The sequence below is a fragment of the Falco biarmicus genome, chromosome 2 (assembly GCF_023638135.1).
Source record: "Falco biarmicus isolate bFalBia1 chromosome 2, bFalBia1.pri, whole genome shotgun sequence".
Lineage (NCBI taxonomy): Eukaryota > Metazoa > Chordata > Aves > Falconiformes > Falconidae > Falco > Falco biarmicus.
In genome coordinates this window covers 16,338,776-16,363,556 of record NC_079289.1, presented here as the reverse complement: position 1 = coordinate 16,363,556, position 24,781 = coordinate 16,338,776, and the positions used below count along the sequence as shown (strand labels likewise).

Sequence of the window (24,781 nt, the reverse complement as noted above, 5' to 3'; positions counted from 1 at the left end):
ATTTGTGGTACAGCAAAGTGAGTCACGGACAACATGCTTCTCAAACTAGTGAGCTTCCCAGCCTCATCCCTGGTGGCTTCCTGATGCCTCCCTGTTCCTACTGACTCTGCCAAACCCTGTGGCTTGAGCCCAGCAGAGCCTGTGCTGCTGCAGGTCATTGTCCCTCAAGCTGCAAGCCATCTTCCTCAGCAACCAGTGCTATCGGGCTCTGCAGTCTCATGTACCCTTGACAGCAGTGATTTGCCTCCAGATCTCCACTTGTGAAAGCCCTAGGTGAAACAAAGAGTATTCCCTGTGACTCCTTTTCACTTGCTGGAGATCAGTGGCGGGACACAGGCTGTAGACAGAGTCAGTCTGTGAAGGAAATAGTAGCTTATCTTTGTCTGTAACAGAGCCAGGAACAATATGTCAATGTCCATACGTATTTAACTCAAAGGACTGACTCAGGATTTGTCTTGCTGAGGTGTAATTTTCGAAGTTGAGGTATGGAAGTCATTTTTTCTTCAATAAAAGTAACTGCTATCAGAAGGTGATTGGTTACCCTGTTGTTTTGCCTGTATTTTTGCAGCTTGTGGAACAGTTAATGCACTGCTTTGCTGAAGTCTCATGTAATGTTGTTATGTTACCATGACACATATACGAAAATAAAAGCACTGTTGTCAGGGTGACGTAGCCAAGTTATTACCACCCTGTTTTTCCAGTATTCAGTTAAAAAAGATGAAATTTTTCAAATGTTTTAACTAAAGGTTCTAATGTCATTTTAAGTAATGAAGAAAACAATAGGCAAGTGATCGTATGCAAATTCACATAAACAAGGTAGTATGAATTGGATAGATAGCATTTAAAATAGATTTGTCCTTCATGTTCTCCTAGGGACAATGGTGAGGAAGGAGTAGAGGATTTTGTAGTGATGAGAACCACTTCGATATTATTACTTGAAATAGCTGCAAGCAGAAGCCATAGATAATAATAATCTCCAAACTGTAGAGGTTGAAAGCTCCAAGAAGCCAAGAATGACTACAGCTGTCTTGAGTGATGGTGGAACAAAGCCATATAGTTGTGAATAGTTTATGCAGATGAAATATAATCACAGAGTCAAAATGTGTAGTCATCAGGTTTGAGATCCAAGAAGCAGGTGGTATGCATGTCTATCTCAGGGTTTTGGAGGGGTTTCCTGGCATCAACCATCTCAAAGAATCATCGACTAAAGAAACAGTTTTGGTATCTACAATTAGATAACACAAGGGGACCGTCACTTCAAACAAAAAAATTATTCCTTGTCTGTGGTCTTATCCAGACATTCAATGAGGCAGATTGTTCCTGTTTTAAAATAATGCCTCAAAACTCCATGGCACTTTTTTTCTGGAAGTGCTAAATGGAAGCTAATGACAGAGAGGAAATGATTTCCAAGTTTTGCAACTGGCAACCATTACCAGAGGATCCATGAGCCTTTAAAATCCATTTTTATGTACTTTAAACCATGGCTTGTCAAGAACTAGGCAACCAAATATGTAGAGAATGTGGCCAAGGTAGCCCATTGCTCCTGAATTATTTATGACCTGATCATAGCATTTGCAGATCTCTTTACTGTTTGCAAAAAAAAAAAAAAAAAGCATTAAAAATTTCACCACCAATAATGTTTTGCTTCTGCATTCCTAGAAGAAAATGACCAAATGACCACTTTAATTAGTAACATATTAATAGCCCTGCAGCTTCAGTAGTCACTTAGTGACCCTATAGCATGATGGGGTTTCTTACCTTTTACTAAAGTACTGAAGTACTAGTTTTGCTGCCTCAGATTTGAGAGAAGGGAACATTTTAAGGGACAAGAAACAGTAACAATATTGAATCAAAAATCTTTTGACTTCTGAGACATTTCAGTATTTTTCTATAGCAAATGAAAAACATTAAAATACTATGTATGTTGAGTGTGGATCTGAAAACAGCTGTGTTCCTTCTTGTCTGAAAGAGAATTTTATTGATGAATTAGCAGATTTTATGTCCAATTTTTCTCTTTTCTGTTCCTAAGAAATAATTGAATATAGGCACATGTGCGTAGTCCAATGCAGCACTGAGTCAAGAACACAGCAGCTGAGCACCTACCCTTCCATTTTCCTTTTCAGTTTCCAACTTAAAAGATGCATAGCAGATACTGAGTCAGTGTAAAATGGTGATCCCAGGCATTGATCCGTCTTCTTTAAATCCTTTCATTATAAATTCTGTTATTAGAAATGAACATCTTGGTATGCTTTCACTTCAGTCCACTTTCCTTACCTACCTATTTGTGCTGATCATTAGCTATTCACTGCATGTGTGTGTTTAATAACCGTTCTGTAATGCTTCCCTTTTTCCATTTTTCATGGTTTAATTATTCCAGCTGGAAACGAGTAAAACTGCCAAAAGTCTAAAGAAGTGGCTTCTTCATTATTTAAGTAATGATTGCTCATCACTGGTCAGACAAGTGGATTGGGACTCGGATGACCACATGTCAATATCTACAATTTTGGTATTTGTATCTAAGCTAGTCCTGCCAGGCTCCCTTTATAGACAATGCAGAGAAAAAAACCCCAACATTTTTAACATGCAGTGTCATCCCAAACTAAGCTTCTAAAATAGATCCAATGATTTGCACCCTAAAAATGCTAGTTTTAGTTGACTGTAAATGGAAACAAGGGTGACTACCTTAGATGTTTGCTTTTGAGGTGTCCAAAGGTAGATGAGATGAAACCCATCCCTGTGCTCAAAGTGATCATAAATGCCCAGAGGTTTTGTGTGATTACACTTCTAATCTGAATATACTGTGCCTGTTTTTTTGTTGAAAAGGGCATAGTGCCTGTCAGCGCTCAGCACAGATGAGCAAGTTCTGTTCAGCCCAAGCACCAAAAGCAGTATAGTTGTGTTAGGACTACATTTCAAATATATTAGATTACCCTACTTGTCACCTTAGCTAAGTATTACCAGGGTATTAGCATGTCCATATTCATTCCAGAATGTATCAGTTTGGGGAACAGCATTAATGCTCTGATGGTAGACATACAAAGGTGGTGTTTAATATATATGTTGGAAGATAAATGTAACAGCCTTGACCAGATTAGGTCCTGCTATGCAAAGCAGCATATATTTATCATATTACTACTAGTAGTACTCCTACTGATAATAATAATACCTATTCTTGCTGTAACAAGCTCACAAGGAACTACTTTATAGACAATGAAAAGTGAGGAGACTGAATGGAAGCAGCATTACTTAGGAATGACACATGACAAGGGCCTTTTGCATTAAAGAGGGCTGGAAAAGGTGACAGATGTTGAGGGCTGAGACACTTTTTAGGTTCTGCAGTTAATTTAGGACATTGCCTTAATGGTGATTTTCCCTGTGGGTTTTTCCCCTTAGGATGATTTCCAGCATGCAGCCTCAGAAACCAACTGGGAGTCAGTCACAAGCTCTGTCTCAGTAAGTAATTTGTTACTATTTTGCCCATGGATGGATTGATAGGATGGCTTGAATCCAACTCACTAAGATGGCACCCACACAGAGGAGCCATGTATTCATCTTTGGCAGAGGATGCAATAAATGTTTATCCAACTCATACTGGAGTCAACCAGTATGTTTTTAAGAAAAGATTCAGAATAGGCCATCAGCTGTTGTAACCATATGAGACAGCCATTGGGAAGCATTTCTTGCTTTCAAACTCATCGTGCCAAAATGAAAAAACAAGATATAAACTCCTTAAAATATTCAATTGTAAAATGTCTTGGCCTAAATAGAAGACTACACTTAAAACAGGCTGGCAGGAAAATGGATCTAACTTTTCATTGTCAATACTGAGGGTTCTTAAGTGTTTTTAGTAAAATATTGTATCTGAAGTCTCCATATTCAGCACTGAAATGCAACTTGGGGGCGGGGGGAGGGGGGGGAAGAAAACAAGTAATCCAGTATAAAATTTTATTTATCTCTTCATTATGTTTGTGTCACAGCCAAAAATATGCCCCCTCTTTAATTTCCCAAGTAAAGTTAAATTCTGTGTAACAGCAATGTAGTATCAGACTTTGTATCATGGGCATTCCTCTTCTGTGTGCTCTGTTGGCTGGTCAGCACCATGTCACAGCTCTTGTAATCTCCTTTTAAAATACATGAGATGAGGATAAGTGCTTAAAGCAGACTTGAGACCAGTGTTTGGAGCATTCATCAAAGGGGGCTTAGTGGTAGCGCCTTTGTTACAGTAGCTTCCAGGACGTGCCAGTGGAGGAAGAGTAAATAAAATATGGGTAAATTCTCCTGACTATTGTCCAAGCCAGGCAGTGAGTAGAGAGAAAATTCTGTATTGCCAAAATTAGAAGAGGTTAAGCCAATTTCACTCATGTTTACCCTTGAGTTTGCAAATGACACTTGCCCTTCATGATATGATGCATTGATAGCCATGAACTAATTGTGCTGAAAGTTCTGAGTAGTAATGTCAGCAGGGCTCAGATCTGCTGGATGTGCCAAGCAGGAGATGCTAAAACACTGTTTTACTGAAAGACATAAACTCATTTTTCGTTCTAATATGGGGTTGGAAAAAAACACCTATGTGATAGAATATTTTGTTATAACAACATGGTAGGCGGACGTTTGAAAATGTAAGCCTGGGGCTCCCTCATCAGGAAACTATGAAAATAAGATGAAGTATATGGTAAATGCCATGTTAGTTATTCTCCTTAACATCATAAAACACACGATATGCCAAACAATAATCCAGTATTCTTTTCATATTGGGAAAAAAAAAAAAAAAGTGTATTTATCTTTCACATCTCTCTGTTTCAGAACAGTTGTTGTTAATATGTTATGGGTAGGGAAGTTCAGTGCAAATATCATAGGTAGCAAGCTGATGCCCAAGGTCACATGGAAACTTACAGCTAAACCAGAAGCAGAACCCTGGTTTCACTAGTTTTCCCATGCCATGCCCAATGTAATAAAATATACCTTCTTCCACTGGGCACGCATTGCACCCACTAGCCCTTTCTTATCCTTAAGGAAAGTAAGTAGAGAGGTTGATTAATTTTTCCCAAAGACACCAAGGAAAACGCTGGAAGACATCCAAGTTCTTCAGGAGAGAAAGGTTCAGGAACTCTGCTGTGATCCTGAGGGACAGAAGAACAAACTCAGACCTGTCCATTGCTGACATGACACAGTATTCTGCTGATACTCAGCATGGCAGAACTAAGTTTTGCCTCTCAAACACACAGGCAACACAAAGACTCATTTTAGGATCTAGATACATTACAGCTCTCAGAATGAAAATTTGAGAGTGCGCAAATTCTTTCTTCCTTGTCTGAGGTCATATCACAGAGTTATATTTTGTTGGGGTTTGTTTTGGTTTTTTTTTTTTCTCAGAAAGCTAAAATTAGTACCTCTGCCTTTAAACCAACACAGCAAACCCAGAAAAAAAGGAAACAAACTGACTCCTTATTGGGTTAGCTTCCATTATTTGTAAAGTAATGTTATGACAAACAACTGTGATGTACATTGAACTGCCCGTCAACTTCACAATACAGGTTTAAAATAGAAAAGAATGAGGGAACAGAAATTAAGGGTAAGAGCACTGACAAAACCCGATAGCTTTGTGTCCCTTGAAATTAAAAACGCATCGAGTGCTTCTAAGAAATGTAGAAGAGGTACTTAATGTGGAAAATCTTTGGTCTTCATTACTTCTTGCTTTTCACTCTTCCTCTTGCCCTCTCTTTGGATGTGATCTCAGAAGCCAGATTATGACAGCACAAGCTCTTCTAAAGCTAGCGCCTCGTTCTTGGCAGGACAAAGGGGAGGCTGTTGGGTTGGCAGCTTTGAAGTTGCTTTTGGGCCTGTCACATGATGTCGCTGCCAGTAGGTTATCTGAGCTGTTGAAATAATTCCTCTTGAATTGGCTGTCACTGAGAAAAAGTTAAGCTTTATTCTGTGTGCGAATGAGGTTGCACAAATCTCTTGAGTAGGAGCTTTTATATGAAAAGAAATGGGGAATCCCTGCTGCCCTGCAAATTCACAGCCTGACCTGCAGATCTGTAATGAAATGCACAGTTGAGCACGTGAAAAAAACCTCTTGCATCCTCTAAGCCACACACGTATGGCCTGATTTTTATGCTGCTGTTTCTTCAGCATCCTTGGACCATCTCCCTTACTTTTGAGAGGCAGTCAGGGACTGACGTTTCCCTGTTGGGCTGCAGTCACAGATGAGCCATGAGCTGCACTGAGCTCTCCTCAGTAGGCAAATAGCATATGGGTGCATTTTTCTTTTGTAACCTCAAAGACTGCATTAGCACACTGTGTGATGCCCGCCCACAGTGCAGTCTCTCCTGCAGCATTGTTGTAGATAACAACACTGTGTTCACTTTGCTGGTGTGAGCTTTTCAATTCCTAGGGCTCCTGTTTCTCTGATGGTCTCTATTCCAAGCCACTTAGAAGTCAGAAGAGGCGGTTTGATGTGTGCCTTTCCTTTTAGTGGGTCATGAATTTTTACAGCCATCTGCACTGTGTCTTATTTCGCACTGCATTGTAGAGGCATTGCAGTCACAAGTGGGCCCTCTGAAACTTCTTGTGCTGTTGGTGATAAGTAGTAAAGCACAGCTAGGCTTTCTTGACCTCGCTATTGGAATGTTTTCTATTTCTTTTTCTTGTTTTAAATGATTTGGATTCTCCATACTTTCAGCAAATATATGCAGTAAAATAACAAGGACTGTAACTTTTGTGATATAACTTACTGGTAAAGACAAATGTTTTATTTAAAAGACATGTATACTTCAAAACTATTTAGTAAGCACTGAAGGACACAATCCTGCAAACAAGTGAGTAACTTTACTCAAATTAGTTGACCTTTTCATTGCTACCCAACTGAGTGAAGTTAATCACAAAAATTAATAGTTTAATATATGCACTTACATGGGAGATGAGGCAAAAAAAATTATTAGGGGAGCCATTAATTTTAAATGGCATATTTCTGCTACATTACTTCAGAGCTGGGTTTTCATGAGAGAATAGGGTTTCTAGGGGTTTTTCCACAGTGTTTTAATTTACAAGACCAAAATCCAAACAACTCTTGTGCTGTATTAAGCTTCTTGTTGGACAAAATCAGGTATTTTGATTGTAGTCCTTCAGAAAGTAACAAACCTGGTTTTCTTGCACATACTTTATACATACTGTTTGGCTTTGTCCTCAGACGAGAGAAAAAGTGATACAGGGTAGTGAATATTGTGATTTTAAATAATTATTATTAAAAATGTTTAACATCCTTTCCAGTAAAAATTCAATTGCTGCAATCTGTCAAAAGAAAGTTGTGCTGCAAGTTCAGTGGGAACCAAATATGCTCAGAGAATGGTACTTGGCTATTTTGGTGCAAAATAGTATTCCATTTGCTATTATGATATAATTGTGAGGATATCACTGTGTTGGTAATCCAAATATTCATTGTTACATTGCTGAGTTTCAAATATCCCATGTTACGTCATTTGCTTAGTAACTTGTTATTTTTGATAAAAGGGTGGGAGAATTGGCATTCACTGGTGTTGGTATTCTTGGGAATAAAGAGCCATCTTTTCAAGTCTTTAAGCAAGCCAAATTTGTTGTCCAGCTTGACCAGGGAAAGAAAGACAGTCTGATGGACTTGTTGCCTTTGTCTTTCTCTGCTGTGGTTTCTGAACTGCCTATTACGGATTTGCCAACAGAGCTGGCAGAGCAGTGAAGGCACCACAGGCACCACCCCAGCACTACAAGGCACCTCCATTCTGTGGTCATGGCCATCACAGTGGTTTCAAAAGACATTTCCGTTACGTATTTGTAGATGTGCAAACCATCATCCCCTTTTAGGGGTGGGTGTGCATGTTGACAGTCCAGCAGTGGCAGTGCTTCCACTCCCTGTGTCTCCTCTGGGATTTCCTTAGGAATTCCTTGGTGTCTTCTTCTTGCAAAAAGAAAACACAGGTATAACAAAGCCTGGACCAGCTAAGGACTTCAAAAGATGGCCCAAGGCAACTGTTTCAGTCAATAATGAGCCAAGTTTCTCAGTAACTGCTTTCAATTGTTTTAAGTGGTGCTGTAATTTGTTCCAAGTACACTGAGATGTATGTCACTCTTAGGGGGTATCCTATCCCTCTCCATCAGTGACTGACCCTACGCTCACGGCAGAAGCACTGGATCAGACCATTGCTGCATTTGACACGGTGGAAGATCTGCTCAAACACTTTAACCCCGACTCCTGGCAAGAAGATCTTGAGAATTTGTACACAGACAGTGGCCACCATTATCGGGGCAGGAGCTACCATGACAGGAAGTCCAAAGGTAGGAAAAAACACTGTGTACATACTTTGGGGCAAGAGTAGGATATTTCTTCACTCCTCATAGGAATGTCCAGTGGTCAGCTATTAGATTCTGGTGCCCATATTCCTGCTGGAGTCAGTGGGCAAAGTACCACCTATTAAAACCAGGGCTAAGTCATTTAATGCTTAATCATTTTCTGACTGAGTAGGATCTTGCCTGCAAAATCAGACTGAAAACTGCCCATCATTAAGATGAATTCACAAATAAAACATAGGCCCATGTGTAAAGGACAGATGGTTCTCAGCTTCACCCTCTTAAACATTGCTTTATGTGTAAAGCATGGGGCTCCTAATTACCTGCAATATCATCCTCCTTTAAATACCCTGCTTAGGGATTGTTCTCTGTTGAGTGAGGAATAATCACTTTTATCACATTGTGCTTAGGGAAGCATCTGGTGCAGACACCTGTATGTGCAGCTGATTTTTTTTAGGATGTGAACAACTCACAGTTTTTCATTATGTTGGCGGGAAACATTATTATGGTTTAACATCTTTGTCTGTAATTGAGCAAAGCACACATTTCTGGGTTGTGTTTTTTGTTTCCTTCTGTTAGTTCAAATCATCCACCAAATGGTAAAGCAAAGAGATGTTAAGCTAGCAGTATAAACTCATAATGATAAATGATAAAGAAACACTATTTAGAAGAGACAGTCATGCTCTGGGGTAACCATGCACTGAAGGGCCTGTTGAAATTGCCTTTATGTGTAAGTGCGGATTTAGGGGGTTCTGTCTGTTAGGGTTCTCCAGGATGATAGTTGCTGTAGTTTTCACAGAAGATCTGGAGTGAAATATTTTGAGTTCTCTTGTTAACAGTCTTCCTTTTCCAATTATATGTATTCATATGCATTCTTCTTTATAACTTTAAAATTATAATGCCCAAATCACAGTTCTGATTCTGTGCAGTCTAGCACTTATTTGCATCTCAAATCTCACCCCCCCTACGTTAAGCATGTGCTAAGCAGGAAGAGAAGATTGTAATTCTATGTCCGTAACCTACTTGCTATTAAATGATGAGGCTTTGACCTTAACAGGGATATATAGGCTGCACCTGTATGAGGGAAAACAGTGTCAAAGGGTGTTCCCAGGCCCTGAAATTCAGTCACCATATTGCTAAATTGTCCGTCTGGTCTCTGCTTAGTTTTCGCCTAGGCCAAGTGTCATTCTCCCAGGTCATTGCTGGGCGTGAACCAGGAGTTGCAGAGGCCAGCTGCCGTTGCGGGTGGGTAGTCTGCATGTGGCCACCTTGTCTTGTAGGGTGAGAGATAAATGGTAGGGATGTGGGCTGTCTCATGGCTGTTGACCTTTGTGCAATGTATTAGTAGATGCACAGCCATTTTGGCATATACTTTCCAAGAGATGTTGGCTGTCTCTGGTTTTGGGCTCAGCATTTCAAAGGAATCTGCGGTAAAGCCTCAGCACCCATTCACTGAAAACTGAACCCCTTTATGTTGTTCCCTTTTGGCATGTTAGAAATTTTAGAACAGCCCATGTTTTGTGAAAAACATCACCTAATTGCCACTGCTTCACATCTGAGATCAGTTTGATCTCATTTAGGGGTCTGTGAAACATGATCTGTGTGTCCCTTATTCCCAGGCTGGGTTTGGCATCAATAGACATGTATACAAAAGAAAGAAAGGGTCTGTTTTGATTTTAAGAGAAGCTGATTAGAAACTGGGATCCTATACTGGTTCTGCTCTCCAGATTCTCAGTTTGTATTTGGCCTAGTACCCTATATATTTAAATGACCACGTATATATAAAATTTGCTGCTCTGTTCATGCTGATCATGTAGGCTGTAGGTATCAGTCTGGTCTACCAGTGCTCAGAAAATTCCAATGTGCAAAGGTTTCTCCATTTAGTATAAAAGTAATTCAGCTTCTTGCATAACAAAACACTGTAAAAACCATAGAGTTCTCCAGTTATTATTTTAACACTTGATTTATTTTAATAGTTTTTTTTGTCGGTGGTGTTTTGATTACAGGGATAAGAAAAGTTTTATAGCAGTTATGTCTTTTGTCTTCAAACTAAAAGGCAAATTCCCTGACTGTTAGCAACACTCTGGACAGAAGTACCTTACCACAATCAAATCCTTAAAAAAATTCAGTTAAGAATTTTTATTTAGTTATAAACTTCAGACAAGATTAAAGGCTTGTTCTTGCATGATGTCAGGAGTAGGGAATAGCTTTAACAAGTCCTTAAATTAGAAATGCTTGGAAGCTTTTAAACAGAGACACTGTAGATCTCTGAGGAATGTTTATAGGCACTGGGATAACCTTGCAGCAAAAAGAGCAGTAGATTATATCATCATTTATTACAGATATCTATCTGTTTCTGCTTCCAGCTTGGGTTTTATTTTTTCTCCTTAGTTAGAACAGCCCTGAGGCAGATAAGAACAATTTGATGTAATCTCTGCCTATCTTTCACAGCATTTTCAGAACATGACATATAAATGGTATAAATGAATCAGTAATGATTTCACTCATATCCAACTCTCTGCTCATACCAAATTTTGCCACAAAATCGAGCTTAAGAGGCGGCATTGCTGAATACCAATTCTGACAACACTGACCTGTGATAAATTATATTTAAATGGTATGTTTTCTTGATTTTTCAATCAATAATCTACAAAGAATCAGGGTCAAGAAAACAGGAAGTACAGTATTTTAGCATAACTGAAATTCACAGAATCACAGAATAGATGAAATGGGAAGGCACATCAGCAGTTTATCTAGCTGATAGCAGTTTATCCAGCCCCCCTGCTCAAGGCAAGGTCACCAGTAGCAGATTGCTCAGGACCATGTCTAGTCAGGTTTCAAGTATCTCCAAGGATGGGGACTACATAGTCTCTCTGGACAACCTGTGTCTGACCACTTTCTGGAAAAAAAAAAAAACAAACAAAAAAACCCAACCCAAAATAAAGTTGACGCGTTTGGTTTTGTTGGGGGGGGAGGGGGCGGGGGTGTTACATTTAAATAAGTTATCCTATGTTACAATTTGAATCCAGTACTTCCTGTCTTTTCAAAGGCTTACTCTTTTCTTTACTCCCTCCCATCATGTGTTTGTACACATTGATATACACATACACAGATCAGTTCCTCCCTACATACCTCCTGCAAGAACCTTAAAGATGAAGAGTGTGCTGATTAAATCTATATGTATGATAACTCCATTCCATCTACAAAATCTGATCTCACACCTGTGCAACACTGATGCAACTCTGTTGAGTTAAATGCATTTCATTCTATTTCCACTATTGAACTGAGATATTGGTATCAAGTATGTCTCAGCAATAACCACATGAAGTTTGAAATTTAATTCTGCATATGTTCAGTGAGGTTTGCTGCTAACCACTGTAGTCAAAGTTAACTATGGAATCACAGTGAAACCCAGACTGGCAGAAATGGACAGAAAAGAAAGGGGAAGACACACATTCACACTTTCAAAATTCTTAAATGAGAGGCCTTGTATAAGCTATAAACTACAGTATACACGTCCTGTGTGAAATTATGACAAGTAGATGTTTCAAATAACCTTTGCAGCAGTTTTAAACATACTCAGAAAGGTTTACTAGCCATTGCTACATTTTAGAAACTCTGAAAGTATGAATATTCAGCCTTAAGCTCATCCTAGACTTAGGAAAAAAGCAGGTCATGCCAAATAAAGTGTACCCTTTAAAATAATTCCTTTTGCATTACTGTAATATGTTGTACCTGACCTCAGTGTCACAGTAATTTGGCTATTACAAATATAAAGCATCTCTAAAAGGATATCACTAGCTATTGGTTTATTTAATACTGAATTAAAGTATTTAATACTGAATTAAAGCAAGAATACAAGTAGATATAAAAAAGAAAACAGCCATACACTACAATTGTGTTAAACTTCCAAACAAATAGGTTTCGATTCTGTTAGAGCGTCGTAAGAAGCATTCAGATGTGTTTGAAGGAAATCTTTTCATCCTATAGTTTAAATTTTTGAAAGCATCAGTGTACCTGTTTGATAATATTAGAAGTGCTCAGAGATACTGTTGTAAACAGTTCCAACCATCAATTAAGCATTATTTAACTTTTCCCACATGATTGTTTGCATTTATCTGTTGTTGTTCACTCTGAAGTTTTACATGCCATTGAAGAAGGCTTTATAATTTCAGAAAGACCTCTGCTTGTGAAATGGCTTGTGTACAAATGGAGAAAGAAAGGAGAAAGAGAAAGTTCAGTTTCTCATCATAGAAGTAGATCCAGATGTTTATGGGATAGTACATAGAGAAAGGGGTCATTTTTAGAAGAATGTTTGTTTGGGGGGGGGCGGTTGGGGTTTGATTTGGTTTGGGGTCGCCCCCCTCCCCCCCAAATAAACCTAGGAAGCAGGAACACATGTAGATAGACACACTCTGGTAACTAACAAGACTACATATGCCTCTGAGCTCATTTTCATTTTTGGAAATAGTATGCAAGAAGCCTTTGGCTATCAGAGGAAATTAATCAGGTGGAACATTCTTGCAGTAACATCTGTCTGCAATGACAGCTTTACAAGTTAAATAAATAAACATTGCTGGCATAGCCACACTGCTCTCTAGAAGGGGAGTAGCAAGATGAGACCACAAGTCTTCATGGGCTGTTTCTGCTGTCCATTGCCAAACAGGTTCCCAATATCAGGCAGGTTTCTCCAAGTCCTTAACAATAGTTTTTAATTGTCACTACTTACAATGGTCTAGCGAGAAGTTAAAATTTTAACTCAGGAATGTAATTTCTCAGGGGGTTGCAAACAGTGGCCAATAAATTACTGCAAACATCCATGTACTCTTCCTTGAAAGATTCTGGGATGGCTGCCAGCAAGTTTCAGTGCATCAGCCAGGGAGTGCAGTCATCACAAATGCTGAATGCCCGCTCATTCACGGCAGATGTGAATATTCCAAGTAGATGGAAAACCTTCTCAATTAGCTGCTAATTTAAAGTATTCCCTACCTAAAAACCAGGAGATTTCTTCCATCCTTCTAAAGTTGAGAGCCACATTGTCTGTTGCATGCAAACTACAAACATTCATTCATTTCAGTCTAATTCAGATCTTCATCCCTACTCTTCCCCTTCTTGACAAATGAGATTTTCTCTCATGCTTTACATGACGTGACTGTCAGTCACTGCAGTGAAAGCTTTTCTTATTAAACCAGTTTTTAGAATGCTTGCGAAACTTGCAGCATATTGTTTATCACTGGAATAAGCTGTTCAATGTCATTGATTTCAATGAAGCTATGTCTATTTACGACACTGATAGTTTGGCCTGCTTTTGGTACTTGACCCATACTACAGCTGATAATTGCTTTGCCAGTGTATAATAGGTCTATATATTGTGAACTTTGTTTCAGGCGGACAGTTACAATCCCATTGAAATTCTGATCTCCATTCCTCTAAAATAATAGTTGCTCTGTTGAGGAGGTTCATTTTGTCATTGTGATTCTGTAGTGCAGCATCTTCCCCCCAGCTCCCACGAGAAACACTTGGACAGATCCCAAAGTTTTCAAGGTATATGTAATAAAATGTTTATTGTGGTATCCCTAAACGTGTGCAGTGGAACAGTGAAAACTGTCAGCCATATTTGTTGCAGACTGAAAGCCACAGGGTTTGGTCAACATTCAGTATGGAAAAGAATAATTTCATCACTGTCAGTGCATTTAGATGATTTAACCAGTGGAAGATGTGACTTCATCATATGTATGGGACTGCATTTTCCAGCTCAATTTCAACCATACCATAGCTTCAGTCAGCTACAGCACTACTCAGAATGTCTTTGACTTCTTGTACAGTACTTCTGCCTGACACAGCCCTGGCTTTATGTTAGTGGAGCATTTTAACATCTTTGCAGATCTAAGCCTTATAGTCTGTGTACACACAAGATGATTCTTAACATGACCTGTATGACGTGTTGTCAACATAGTCTGGTGCTGAGTGTCACGCTGAAATCTGGTTCCACACATCCATGTTGCCTTCGTAGACCACAATCAGTATTTTAAACCTTTTCTGGCCATATGGATAGTGCTGTGAACAACCTTTCAGGAAGGAGAGCAGACATATAGGCATTGTGGCAGTTTAGTATCAATCATAGATTAATAGCATAATTTTGTTTACAAAAGTGCTCTGTGGATCATCTCATCCAAACCTCTGCACAGTGCAGAACTAACCTCAAAGTCAAATCAGGTTACTTAGGGCCTTCTGTAGTTAAATTTTGAATATTTCCAACTGGAGCGATTCCACAAGCTTTTGGATCACTTCTCACAGTGTTTGACCACCCTCATGGTGATTAATTTTTTTAGAGCTCAATAAAATGTCCCTTGCTGCAACTTGTGATTTTGCCCCTTCTGTTCTTGTTGTGCACATCCAGGAAGAGACTGGCTCCATCCTTCCTGTAGCCTCTTTTAGAAAGCTGGAGATTATTATTAAAACCCTCTTTAGTCTTTTTTTGCCAGACTAAAGAAGCCTGGTTCCCTCAGCCTTGCTTGTGGCTGTTTTGGACCAGCACCTTAAGCATCATGGTCACCCTTCACTGAACTCCTATGTTGTTCATCCTTCTCTTCTGCTGGAGGGGGCTCAAAACTGGACACAGTATGCCAGATGTGTGCCACAGTTTGTCCCTAGTCTGGACTGATGCATAGAGTTATTCCATGTCAGACACAGGAATTTTCATTTATCATGAGTGAACCTTATGAGGTTCTTGCCAGCACATTTCCCCAACCTGCTGAAGTCATTCTGAAACGCAGCCCTGCAGCATGTGGACAGATTTCCCCAATGTGATGTCACTGGCAAACTTGCTGAGTGTTCACATTATTCCATTGTTCAGATCACTAGTGAAGACCTTTTAGCAGTACTGACTCCAGTGTTACTCCCTGGGGAACACAGCTAGTAACCAGCCACCAGTTGTACTTGGAGTTGCCAACCGTTTTGCTCAAGCCTCTTCGACCTCCCAGTTACCTATCAAATTTGAAGTCCTATCCCATTATATATCAGCAGCTTGGCTGCAAGGATGCTATGGATCACTCTCAAACATCAGCAGATGTGTCTGCTGCTTTCATCTCATTTAACAAGACAAGTTGTCTCATCATAGCAGACTCTCAGGTTGGTCCATCGTGATTTGTCCTTGGTGAATCTATTCTGGCTGTTCCCAGTCACCCTCTTGTCTCTCATGTGCCTGGACTTTGCTTCCAGGAGGATTTACCTCTTAATTTTACCATGGGCTGAGGTTAGGCTGACTGACCTGCACCTGCCTGAATCCATCTTGCCTCCCTTGTAGGTCTTGACATGCGGTATAGGAATTCCATGGCAAGGTGGCTGCCACCTGTCTGTAACAGAAGCATGAAAAAAGTTGTAAAATATTCAGATATGACAATGTTAGGCACATGTATGAATTTGGAACAGATAAAAGTGTTAAAGAAACCCTAACAGACCACCTGTCTTTTTAAAATTCATCAGTGACCAGCAGCACAAGGTTTTCTCTCCAATCTTTAAGGCGGTCCCTTCTGAATAAAACACAGTATTAGCTGCAGTCCCTGATTTCAGTGCTTACCTCAGATTAAGATCAATGTTTCAAGGTAAGCACATGCCATAGTGCTATGTAAAATGAGGATGGATTTAAGCATAGGATTTAAGAGGGAGGAGGGGCAAACACTGTACCCCAAGTATCCAGCTAACAGCTCAAGTGCATCTTTTTATGTCTGCCTTGCCTTTAAATTGAATCTCTGATGCAGACATTCTGTAATAATACTTCGAAGTTATTTGCATCCAGCCCACAGAACCTTTTAGTTCTCGTTTTAAATTAAGGACTCCAGTGGTTTCAGTCCTTGATAAGTAAAGCAGCAGGATTTCACACCAATCACACCAAGGCTCGGTCTCATTTTAGTCACAGCAGTGAAGTGATGCATGAAACTGACTGTACTGTAAAATCTCATTGTTATATGGATGAGGAAATGGACTGGCTCCAGACAGTAAAACAATCCCAAGACAGGGAAAAATACATATCGAAGGTTTCAGCAGAGCGAGCTGTTCAGAGCAAAATGTGTTCTTTTGTTAGGGGGCTGCAAACCATGGTCAAAAGCTAATTAGGCAATGGGAACTGTCCTTGGGTGTTCGTGTGATGCTACCAGAGTACAGTATATGCTGTTCACAGAAGACATTGCATACTCACCTTATCCCACCAAGCACGGGACTTCTGTAGAGCAGGAAGAGTGTTGGTGTTTACCTCCAAATGAACTTTCATGGGGGATGACTTGTGTATCTCTTAAACCCTTTATTTAGTCTTTCCTTATCTGCTTGAAGATAGTTATTTTCATGATTTCAACATCACTAAAGTAAGGCTTTTCTGCTACTGTATTTGTCCATTTCAACCTGGACTCTGATACTTGAGATGTGGAGAAGTGAAAAGAATTCACATCTTTGTTGATAAGTCTGGGATTTATCAAAATCCCAAAACTGCTAATGGTCCCAAAAACTGCTAATGTGAGGATCAGAATGCCTTGAGTATGACACAAAGGACTATTCATGCAATTTTCTATTGGGAAGTTTCCCATAGGTTTTTCAAATGTAGTTCATCATAGGAAAATACACTAAATAAAATGTATTTTGCTACTGGTTAATTTTAGAATTCTTGAAGAATGCATCCAAAGAAAGTTTTGAGCCCTCCCTGAAAACAGCTGATTCCTTCGTAGTGCACAGAAAAAAAAATATATTCTAAAATCTGGTTATTCCTTCCTATGCTTCAAGCAAGTCAACAGCTCTTGACAGTACTGACTCAGCTACAGCCTAAAAGACCCTGCAAATACTTCTGAAAGTCATTAAAACTAGGCTTTTGAAGGCTAGTGAGCAAAGCCTTCCCTCCAGTGAAAGCCCTCATCCAGGTCACCCCTTGCCATTTAAATTGAGCAGCTTAAGTACTGAAGCTAATATGTGTAACTCTGATGGATATAATACGCTCTCTGCAGGAAAGCCCCCCCACTCTGGTCCTTTAAATACTGGTGCTTTCCCTCTCTGCCAGTCTTGTTACAAAGACTCATTCCTGTGTTGATAAGGAAGCAGTGATAATAGGTATCAGCTCAATGCAGGAAGGAGGACTGTTGAGCCTGAGGGGAAATTTCATCTGTGATAGAGCAAATTTTGTTCAGTCCCCCAGACATCTTCTCCTGGACGCAGATGTCAGTTCATGTGACCTGGATCCAGGCCCTCTTTAATGACCAGTTTGTTACTGGAAGCCTCATTTCCTGTGCTGCCTCAGCGGAATTAAGGCTGAATTAAGCTTTTGAGCATTTTCTTCTAACTCTGTCTAGAGATGCACCATCAGCAAATGCCATCCTATTCCGCATCCAGCCTGTCCTGATAGGAGCCTGCTTATATCAGTATACATTCCCCTGGTTTGTCGCAGTGCCAGAGTGTGGATGATCCAGGCTTTCCCCTCAAGAAATCTCATTAATCATGAAGACAGAATATTTTCTGCCTTCTTCTTTTGGTTAATTTTTACTTTGCATCAACCAGCTGAAATAAATAGTAGCCAGAAAGTTCTTTGCTCTATGGTAAGGATAGCTGATGGAAAAGGTCCTGATGAGAACATTCAGAGGAGTGGGAAACACTTCCCTGTGAGAAGAATTAGTCTGAGAGCCTGCAATGAGAAGGGGTGGCTTTGGAGGATGACAGCAGGGAAGAAAATATCATCTGTTAAAACAAAGAAATCGATACTCTCTGGACTTCTAAGTCCTGTCTGTGGACATCCAGAGTGTATTTTCCTCCCAGTGCATGAATATATATACCAGCAGTCCCATTGATTTTGTGCTTCTATCAGGAGGATGATCTATACCTCTTGTGGAGACATGCTAGCTCTCTGGAGAGAACCACTGAGTCTTCATGGTGAGATGTATCACAATTGCTATAAAATCACAATTTATCTGCTAAATTCCCATTGACTGAGATAACACCTTGCCAGAAAAGTGAAGCTGCTATGATTTTCTATAATAGCACTGGTGACATTTACGTACCCTTGCCTCTTGCATATCTGCTTTGTGAATATCTCCAGGCCAGAATGTGAAGGTGCATGATATTTACAAATCACAGCTTTTTCCACAATCTACTTTGTCATGTTGACAAGGACTGAGTCACAGAAGGTATGAAGTGTCTCTGTTGGAGATTTTCACATGTTTATAATAAAGTACAAGCATAGGAACACTCAGGACCAGAGATGTTTGAGCTATCCAACACGCCCATGAAAATCTGATTATGTTCATAAACACTACGCTGTTATCTCAGTTCTCATCTGAGCCGTTTCTGTTTTCCTATTGATGTTTCTGTTAGCAAATACTGTTTGGGGTGGGAACTCAACACAAGTTCACATGTCCTCCAGTCCTGAATGAATTATTGAGCTTTTGAACACATAGCTGGTGGACAGAATCCTAAGGAAAAGAAGAAAGCAGAAAAGGAGGGGAAAAGAAATCAGAAAACTTCTATCAAAATAAAACTCATCAAATTTGCTACTTTTATCTGTATTACAATTGTGGAAAATGCATTTATGGAAGGGTTGTTTTGGGGTTTTTTTAGCTTTTAACAAGATAAATCTAGAAACAGCACTTAAACTCACAGTTGATAGTCTGTAAGTTATTTTTATGGTTGGCTTTACTACATGCTTACATGTTATACCTCACAGAGATACCAGGCATTTAAACATCAACCAACTACTGGCATTCAATCGATCTTCTTAGTTTAAATTGTATTTATTTGTATGCCTATTATAGTAGCATTTACCAGCTGAAATTAATATTGCTTAGATTGATTTATCTATCTAAAATAGAGTTTTCTAGACTCTATCCATAAGCAATACAGACAGGCAGCTTGAGAAAGCAAGTCATGCCACCTGCCTTGAAATGCCCTTGTGAGGAAGGGATGATTCACTCTCCAAAGATGTTTCTCGACTGACCCGCAGGAAGAGCCTTGTTTAAAGGGTTTGCCTTTTGTATGCCTGCAGTTAGGCAAAAGGAGTTATGCCCATAATAACAAAAAAGAGCTCATCATCTAAGCCAGGTATAAGCAGAGGAAGAAAGAGAGCAGCAGAGGTGGAATCTCTTACCCAAGGGTCCAACATATCAGTGACAAAGCAAATAAAGTAACCAGTCTTCAGCTTTCAGGCCAATATTTTACGGCAAGCTTTCCTTTCATGTTTATAGTCAGTGTGAGCTCTACAGTGGGAGTCAGTGGGAGCAGGATGAGAGCCAGGATGGCCACCGGTAATGATCGAAAATTGGCAGGTTTACGTTTATCTGTTCAGAAATCACTTCTATGCTTCACATATTTTCCAACCAGTATCACATCACTTCGTGTTATTGACTGCCTGGGGAGTAGTATAAACCAGAGAAATGCCCCACTCAGACCTTACTAATGAAACTTCTTTTGCATTGCAGTTGACCTGGACAGGTTGAATGATGATGTGAAACGTTACAGCTGCACTCCAAGAAACTACTCTGTCAATTTAAGGGAGGAACTGAAGCTGACAAATGTAGTTTTCTTCCCCCGCTGCCTCCTTGTCCAGCGCTGTGGAGGAAACTGTGGCTGTGGGACTTCAAACTGGAAATCCTGCACATGCATGTCAGGAAAAACAGTGAAAAAATATCATGAGGTATTTTCACTCTTTCTTTTCTTTGGTACTGTTTTGGGTATTTATTCCTTACGTGGATTCTGACGGCTTTTCTCACAGCCATGTGTGCTGCTTATGTTGATTATCATGTTATATGGATCATGCTATATCATTATCATTATGCTTTATCATGTGATATTATCAATATCATGTTATATTATCATGTTCCATCTGCAGGGCAAAAATCAATGGGCAAAAATCATTGACCGCAGTGAAATGTCATAGGCAAAGATACTATCATTTGAGAGAGACCAGAGTGTTTTAAGTGAATGCCTGCTGTTGCCACGACTCTTCTTGAGGTGAAGGATCTGCTTAGGCTTCCAGACAGGTTCGGGTAGCCTTAGAGTGGAGCCTAGACTTAGATAATGGCATTGCTTTTGCTGTCTATGCTAGGTACCAGCTTGGTTCAAGGAGAAGCCTTCATAGCTTGCACTGCAGTAAGCCATGGAGAGACACACACCCATGCAGTCATCCTGCAGGAAGATCTGATTTTAAATAAATTTAATATTAACACTTTAATGCCACAGCATTGCCCAATTATTTGCATTTAGAAGTGGTGAATGAGCAGAGTGGAAGGAGGTTATATGTGTGTTAGAAAGGGGTGTTAACAGGTATTTGTGGGTAAATTAATTTAGAAGAACTTGGAGATAAGTTTTGCTTGTTATTTTCTGTCTATGTGGATGCTACCACAGCATCCTAGAGAACATTGTTGCAAGAATGAGGCTTAGATTGAACTGAATTTTGCCCAGTGAAGGACTGATATAACATGAAAGTATACACCACTGGAAATACGTTTTTTTAGTAACACAGAGACATGTGTTCCTTGAGATATCTGACTGTACTTCCTCTTCTTTTGTGCTATATCTTTTAAACTTATGACCATTCTTGAAAATGACAATTAAGTCACTTGTAAAGTCTCTCCCCTTCTAGATTTATTACCTGTAGGAAGCAGCTGAGTCTTTTGGCCTTAGCTTTTTTCCCACTCGGCACTTGTTTAGGAAGGCAAAATTTTTGCATAAGAACAAAATCCATTATATTTATTTTTAATCCATTCAGAACACATTTAAAGAAGGAAAAAACCAAGGAAAGAGCATTTTATATTCTTTCCTCCAAATCAGTATTTTCAGAACCACACATGGAAATCGTTCACTAAAGTGAACATATCTAGGAAGGTTACTTGGCATTACTTGCTTTCAATTGTCTGAAAGTAGGTAGCTGTGTGCCGTGCTGACTTAGTACCTGACACATATCAGGATCATAAGAGCCTGGTTTACCACTTGGCTTAAGTCTCAAGTGAAAATTAACTTTATGGACTTTAAATGTGGATGTGATGTGGACTCATGCCATAAAGGCATTAACTTGGCTAGGGCTGCAATAGCAGAAGGCCGTTGAAGGTCAGACCTTTGCCTGGCTGTGAACAGTGTGGTTACTCTTATCCAAGGTAAGAGATTTTTTCTCACCAAGTACAGCATACTCCACATCAGCTAGGACTAGATAATAGTTAATATTTTATCTAATTTTAAACAAGATGCAGGGGATGACCCTGGTAATTACAGAGCGGAAAGCTTTATCTCAGTGGTAGAAAAGTTAATTGGAAAAAAATTAATAGGTATAAAACACTTAGATGACTATGAGCTGATAAAATGAACTCAGAATGCCTCATGTATGAATAAATATTTATACAGCACCACAGCATCGTACAAGAATGCTAAAAGACCTGACACCTCCTTCAGAGAGCAAACAGTCAACCAGACAAGATCAGGCATGGATTAGAAGCTGGTTAAGAGATAAAAAGCAAAGAGGTGGAAGAGATGAGCAATTTTCTGCATAGGAAGTGGCTACCTGTGGGTGCCCCCAGCACACGGATTAAGTGTTATTTCATGTATGATCAATCTGAAGGGAGGTGAACAGAGAAGTCGCAAAAATGACAGCTAGCACAGGAGATAACATACTTTTAACAGCAGAGAGGGCTGTGAGGGATTTCGGGAGGCCTACGTAACTACTTACAAATGCATTTTAGAAAAGCAGCAGTCAATTGGGATGAGTAGTCTCAACTATTTATTCATAAAGCACTGGGTGTGTGAGGAGAGGAGGGAGAAATGAGTGGTGGAAGTTGGACTAAAGGTTGCATATTGAATCACTGTGAAGAGCTACAGGAAAACAGTTGTTTAATGCAGTGGTGATAGGAAAAAGGTAAGTGACAGTCTTCTGCAGGAATAGAGGTGAACAGGTAATAACAGCAAATATTATGGCCTGAATAAATTGGCGGGGTACTTATACTGGTTTTGACTGTTGGTGCTTAGAAGGATACAGGCAGGGATAGAAAATATATATAGAAGCAGAAAACATACATCAAGAGTGATACAGGAGAAGATACAAAAAGCATTTCTAAGGAAAGTTGCTCAAAAGTTTTGGATAATTTCATTTAGGAAAAAAAACTGGGAATAAGAGAGGACACAGTGAAAGACAGAAAATAGTGAATAGTACCTACAGGAAAATTTGGTCTTCCTAAATAACCTTTTATTTAAGAAAAGAACAAGAGAGAGATTGAAAGTGAACTAATTTAAAATTACAAAAAGGATTTTTTTTTTTTTTTTTGCACAGCAAATCTGTATAGAATTTAAACCCTTAAATATGAGTGGTGCATAATTCAGAAGGATTCTGGGAGACCACAAAGTAACATATAAACTGAAGAATGCTGGGTCACATCTGCTTCAGAGCTTAAGCCAAATACTGACAGTAGCTAGAAAAAAAATTGCTGAATATAAACATGTTATCAAGCACTTACTTTTATGAGATGTTTGGGAGCATCTGGTGCTGGGACACCAGAATACTACGCTAAGCAGGTAATGGCCAGAACCAGGATGTCACTCACGACTTATGACTGCCCCGATTTAATCACGAAATTTAGGAAATTCAATATTCACACTAATACATCACTGCTAATTTATTTCACTACTCCTTTGTTCTCTGAAAACCATATGAATTCAAGACAGTGTTTCAGCTTTAACATTAAATGGCTTTTGTAAGTCTAAATTTAAACTTAATCCCTTAGGGACGAATTAGCAGCTCACGGAGCAGAAATTTAACCAAGTGGCTCCCATTAACATGAGTGGAAGTCATGCAGATAAATTTATGTATGACATAATAAAGATATGTCCATTAATTTTACTCCAAAATATTTTCCACATTCTTATTATTATTAGCCACGCACAGCTAATCAGTTTTATTCTTTATTCCCCTTCGACACTTATCTCTAATATTATTTAAATGCCTGGCAGTAAAGGCACTGAGGACACACCTCTCAACATGACAGTTTTACAACCGTGGAGCTGGTTTACTTTTTTTGAAGCCAATTTGAAACCCACTAACCTTAAACAAAAAAGCTTTATTTGCATAACTAAGGAGAGGGCTTCACACTTTATGAAATCTGCAGTGCTGTCAGTATAGTTAAAAAACTCTGCCTTCTGCTGCAGAAGAATGTAGGCCAGATTCAAACACAAGTCTCAATTACTTTGATTTACTTGCAAAAGGCACCAGATGGAAGTATAAGGTAGTGGAGCAAAGAAGGTATTTGTAGCAGCTGAAACTGAATCCTGCAGACCCCAGACCGCTTCTCTTGCTGGGCTGATTTTGCTGACCGCTGTCATGGAGGTTCATCTGCTGAGCTCCCGGACCCGCCAGAACAATTTGTCCTGCACGTAGATATGGTTGTTTTCAACAGTAAAAATGCGATTTGAAATCACTTAAAAGTTGTCTGGCATTTCTGAGCTACCCAGTATTTCTGGGTGAGAAAGGTGGGCAAATTTTCCAGGAGCGACAGGTTCCCTTTTTGCTTTGTAGTCAGTGCCTTGCAGTGCCGGAGTAGCTCTGTGACGGCAGCTGTGGGGACACTAATGCCCAGTGTTTGTTGAGAGAGAGTCTTCTAGTCCAGAGAAGCTTCAAGGTTATCGTCTCCTTATGCTCTTAACATTTTTTAGTTCCCCTTTAGTTCCTATTCAAAGCCTCACACTGTACCCATCACTGAGTGCTCCCTCCGAGTATCGCAGGGCTAATAGATATCACGTGTAGCCTTTAATTTCCCCAAGCTATGAGTGCTGCTCCAGTTCCCTGGGCACACTGTACAGCTCTTTCCTATCATGTCCAATTTTAAGAAGTAATATAACAGCAGGGAAAATGAGAAAATAAGAATGCCACAGTAAGGGGTATATTTTTCTTTATTAGCATTTCTGGGAAATGCTAATAATGAGATCTCGGGTCTTTTTTATAACCTGGAAATCTGCCATAACTTTACCAAAATACTCAGCAGTTTCCAGAAGTAAACGGGTTCATGACTTGAGTAAACAGATAGTTTTATGGGTGGGTTGTTTTGTGGGTTTTTTGTGGTTTTTTTTTGCAGGAGTCTTGTGATGCTCTGTGGTTTTCCATGGCTTCTGGGTTTGCTGGAAACCAGAGCTCATGGACAAATACTCATGACTTACCACACATAGTGTCACAAACCCTGCAAACTAGTCTAAGAGCTGGCAGTGTCTCAAAACATCTCTCAGGCACAGTCTACCATAAGTGATACTGAGTTATGTCACAAGGCTCTGTGCAAGGGAAAGAAAAAGCAGTATGTGGAAATGGGTGCAGCACACCTTAATCAAATGCTCACATCTGCTGCTGACTTGCTATAGGGCAGCTGAAATGAAAGCATGTTTTCCATTGCAGTGCATTTCTTTGGAAATGTCTGGAGCTGCACTTTAAGGAGTGGGGGCTTTAAATCTGGAGATCACCCAGCCC

General features: G+C 39.6%; 1 protein-coding gene across 3 annotated transcripts in view; it reads left to right on the top strand.

Moving 5' to 3' along the window:
• Positions 1-24,781, top strand: part of PDGFD (platelet derived growth factor D) — a 148,264-nt gene that overhangs the window by 112,382 nt on the left and 11,101 nt on the right. For 2 of the 3 annotated variants that reach the window (XM_056329667.1, XM_056329666.1), the window contains exons 4-6: positions 3,394-3,453; positions 8,106-8,307; positions 19,767-19,981. In XM_056329667.1, the coding sequence (XP_056185642.1) occupies positions 3,394-3,453; positions 8,106-8,307; positions 19,767-19,981 (477 nt within the window). The remainder of the gene's footprint in view (positions 1-3,393; positions 3,454-8,105; positions 8,308-19,766; positions 19,982-24,781) is intronic. The other variant, XM_056329669.1, reaches the window with a different exon arrangement.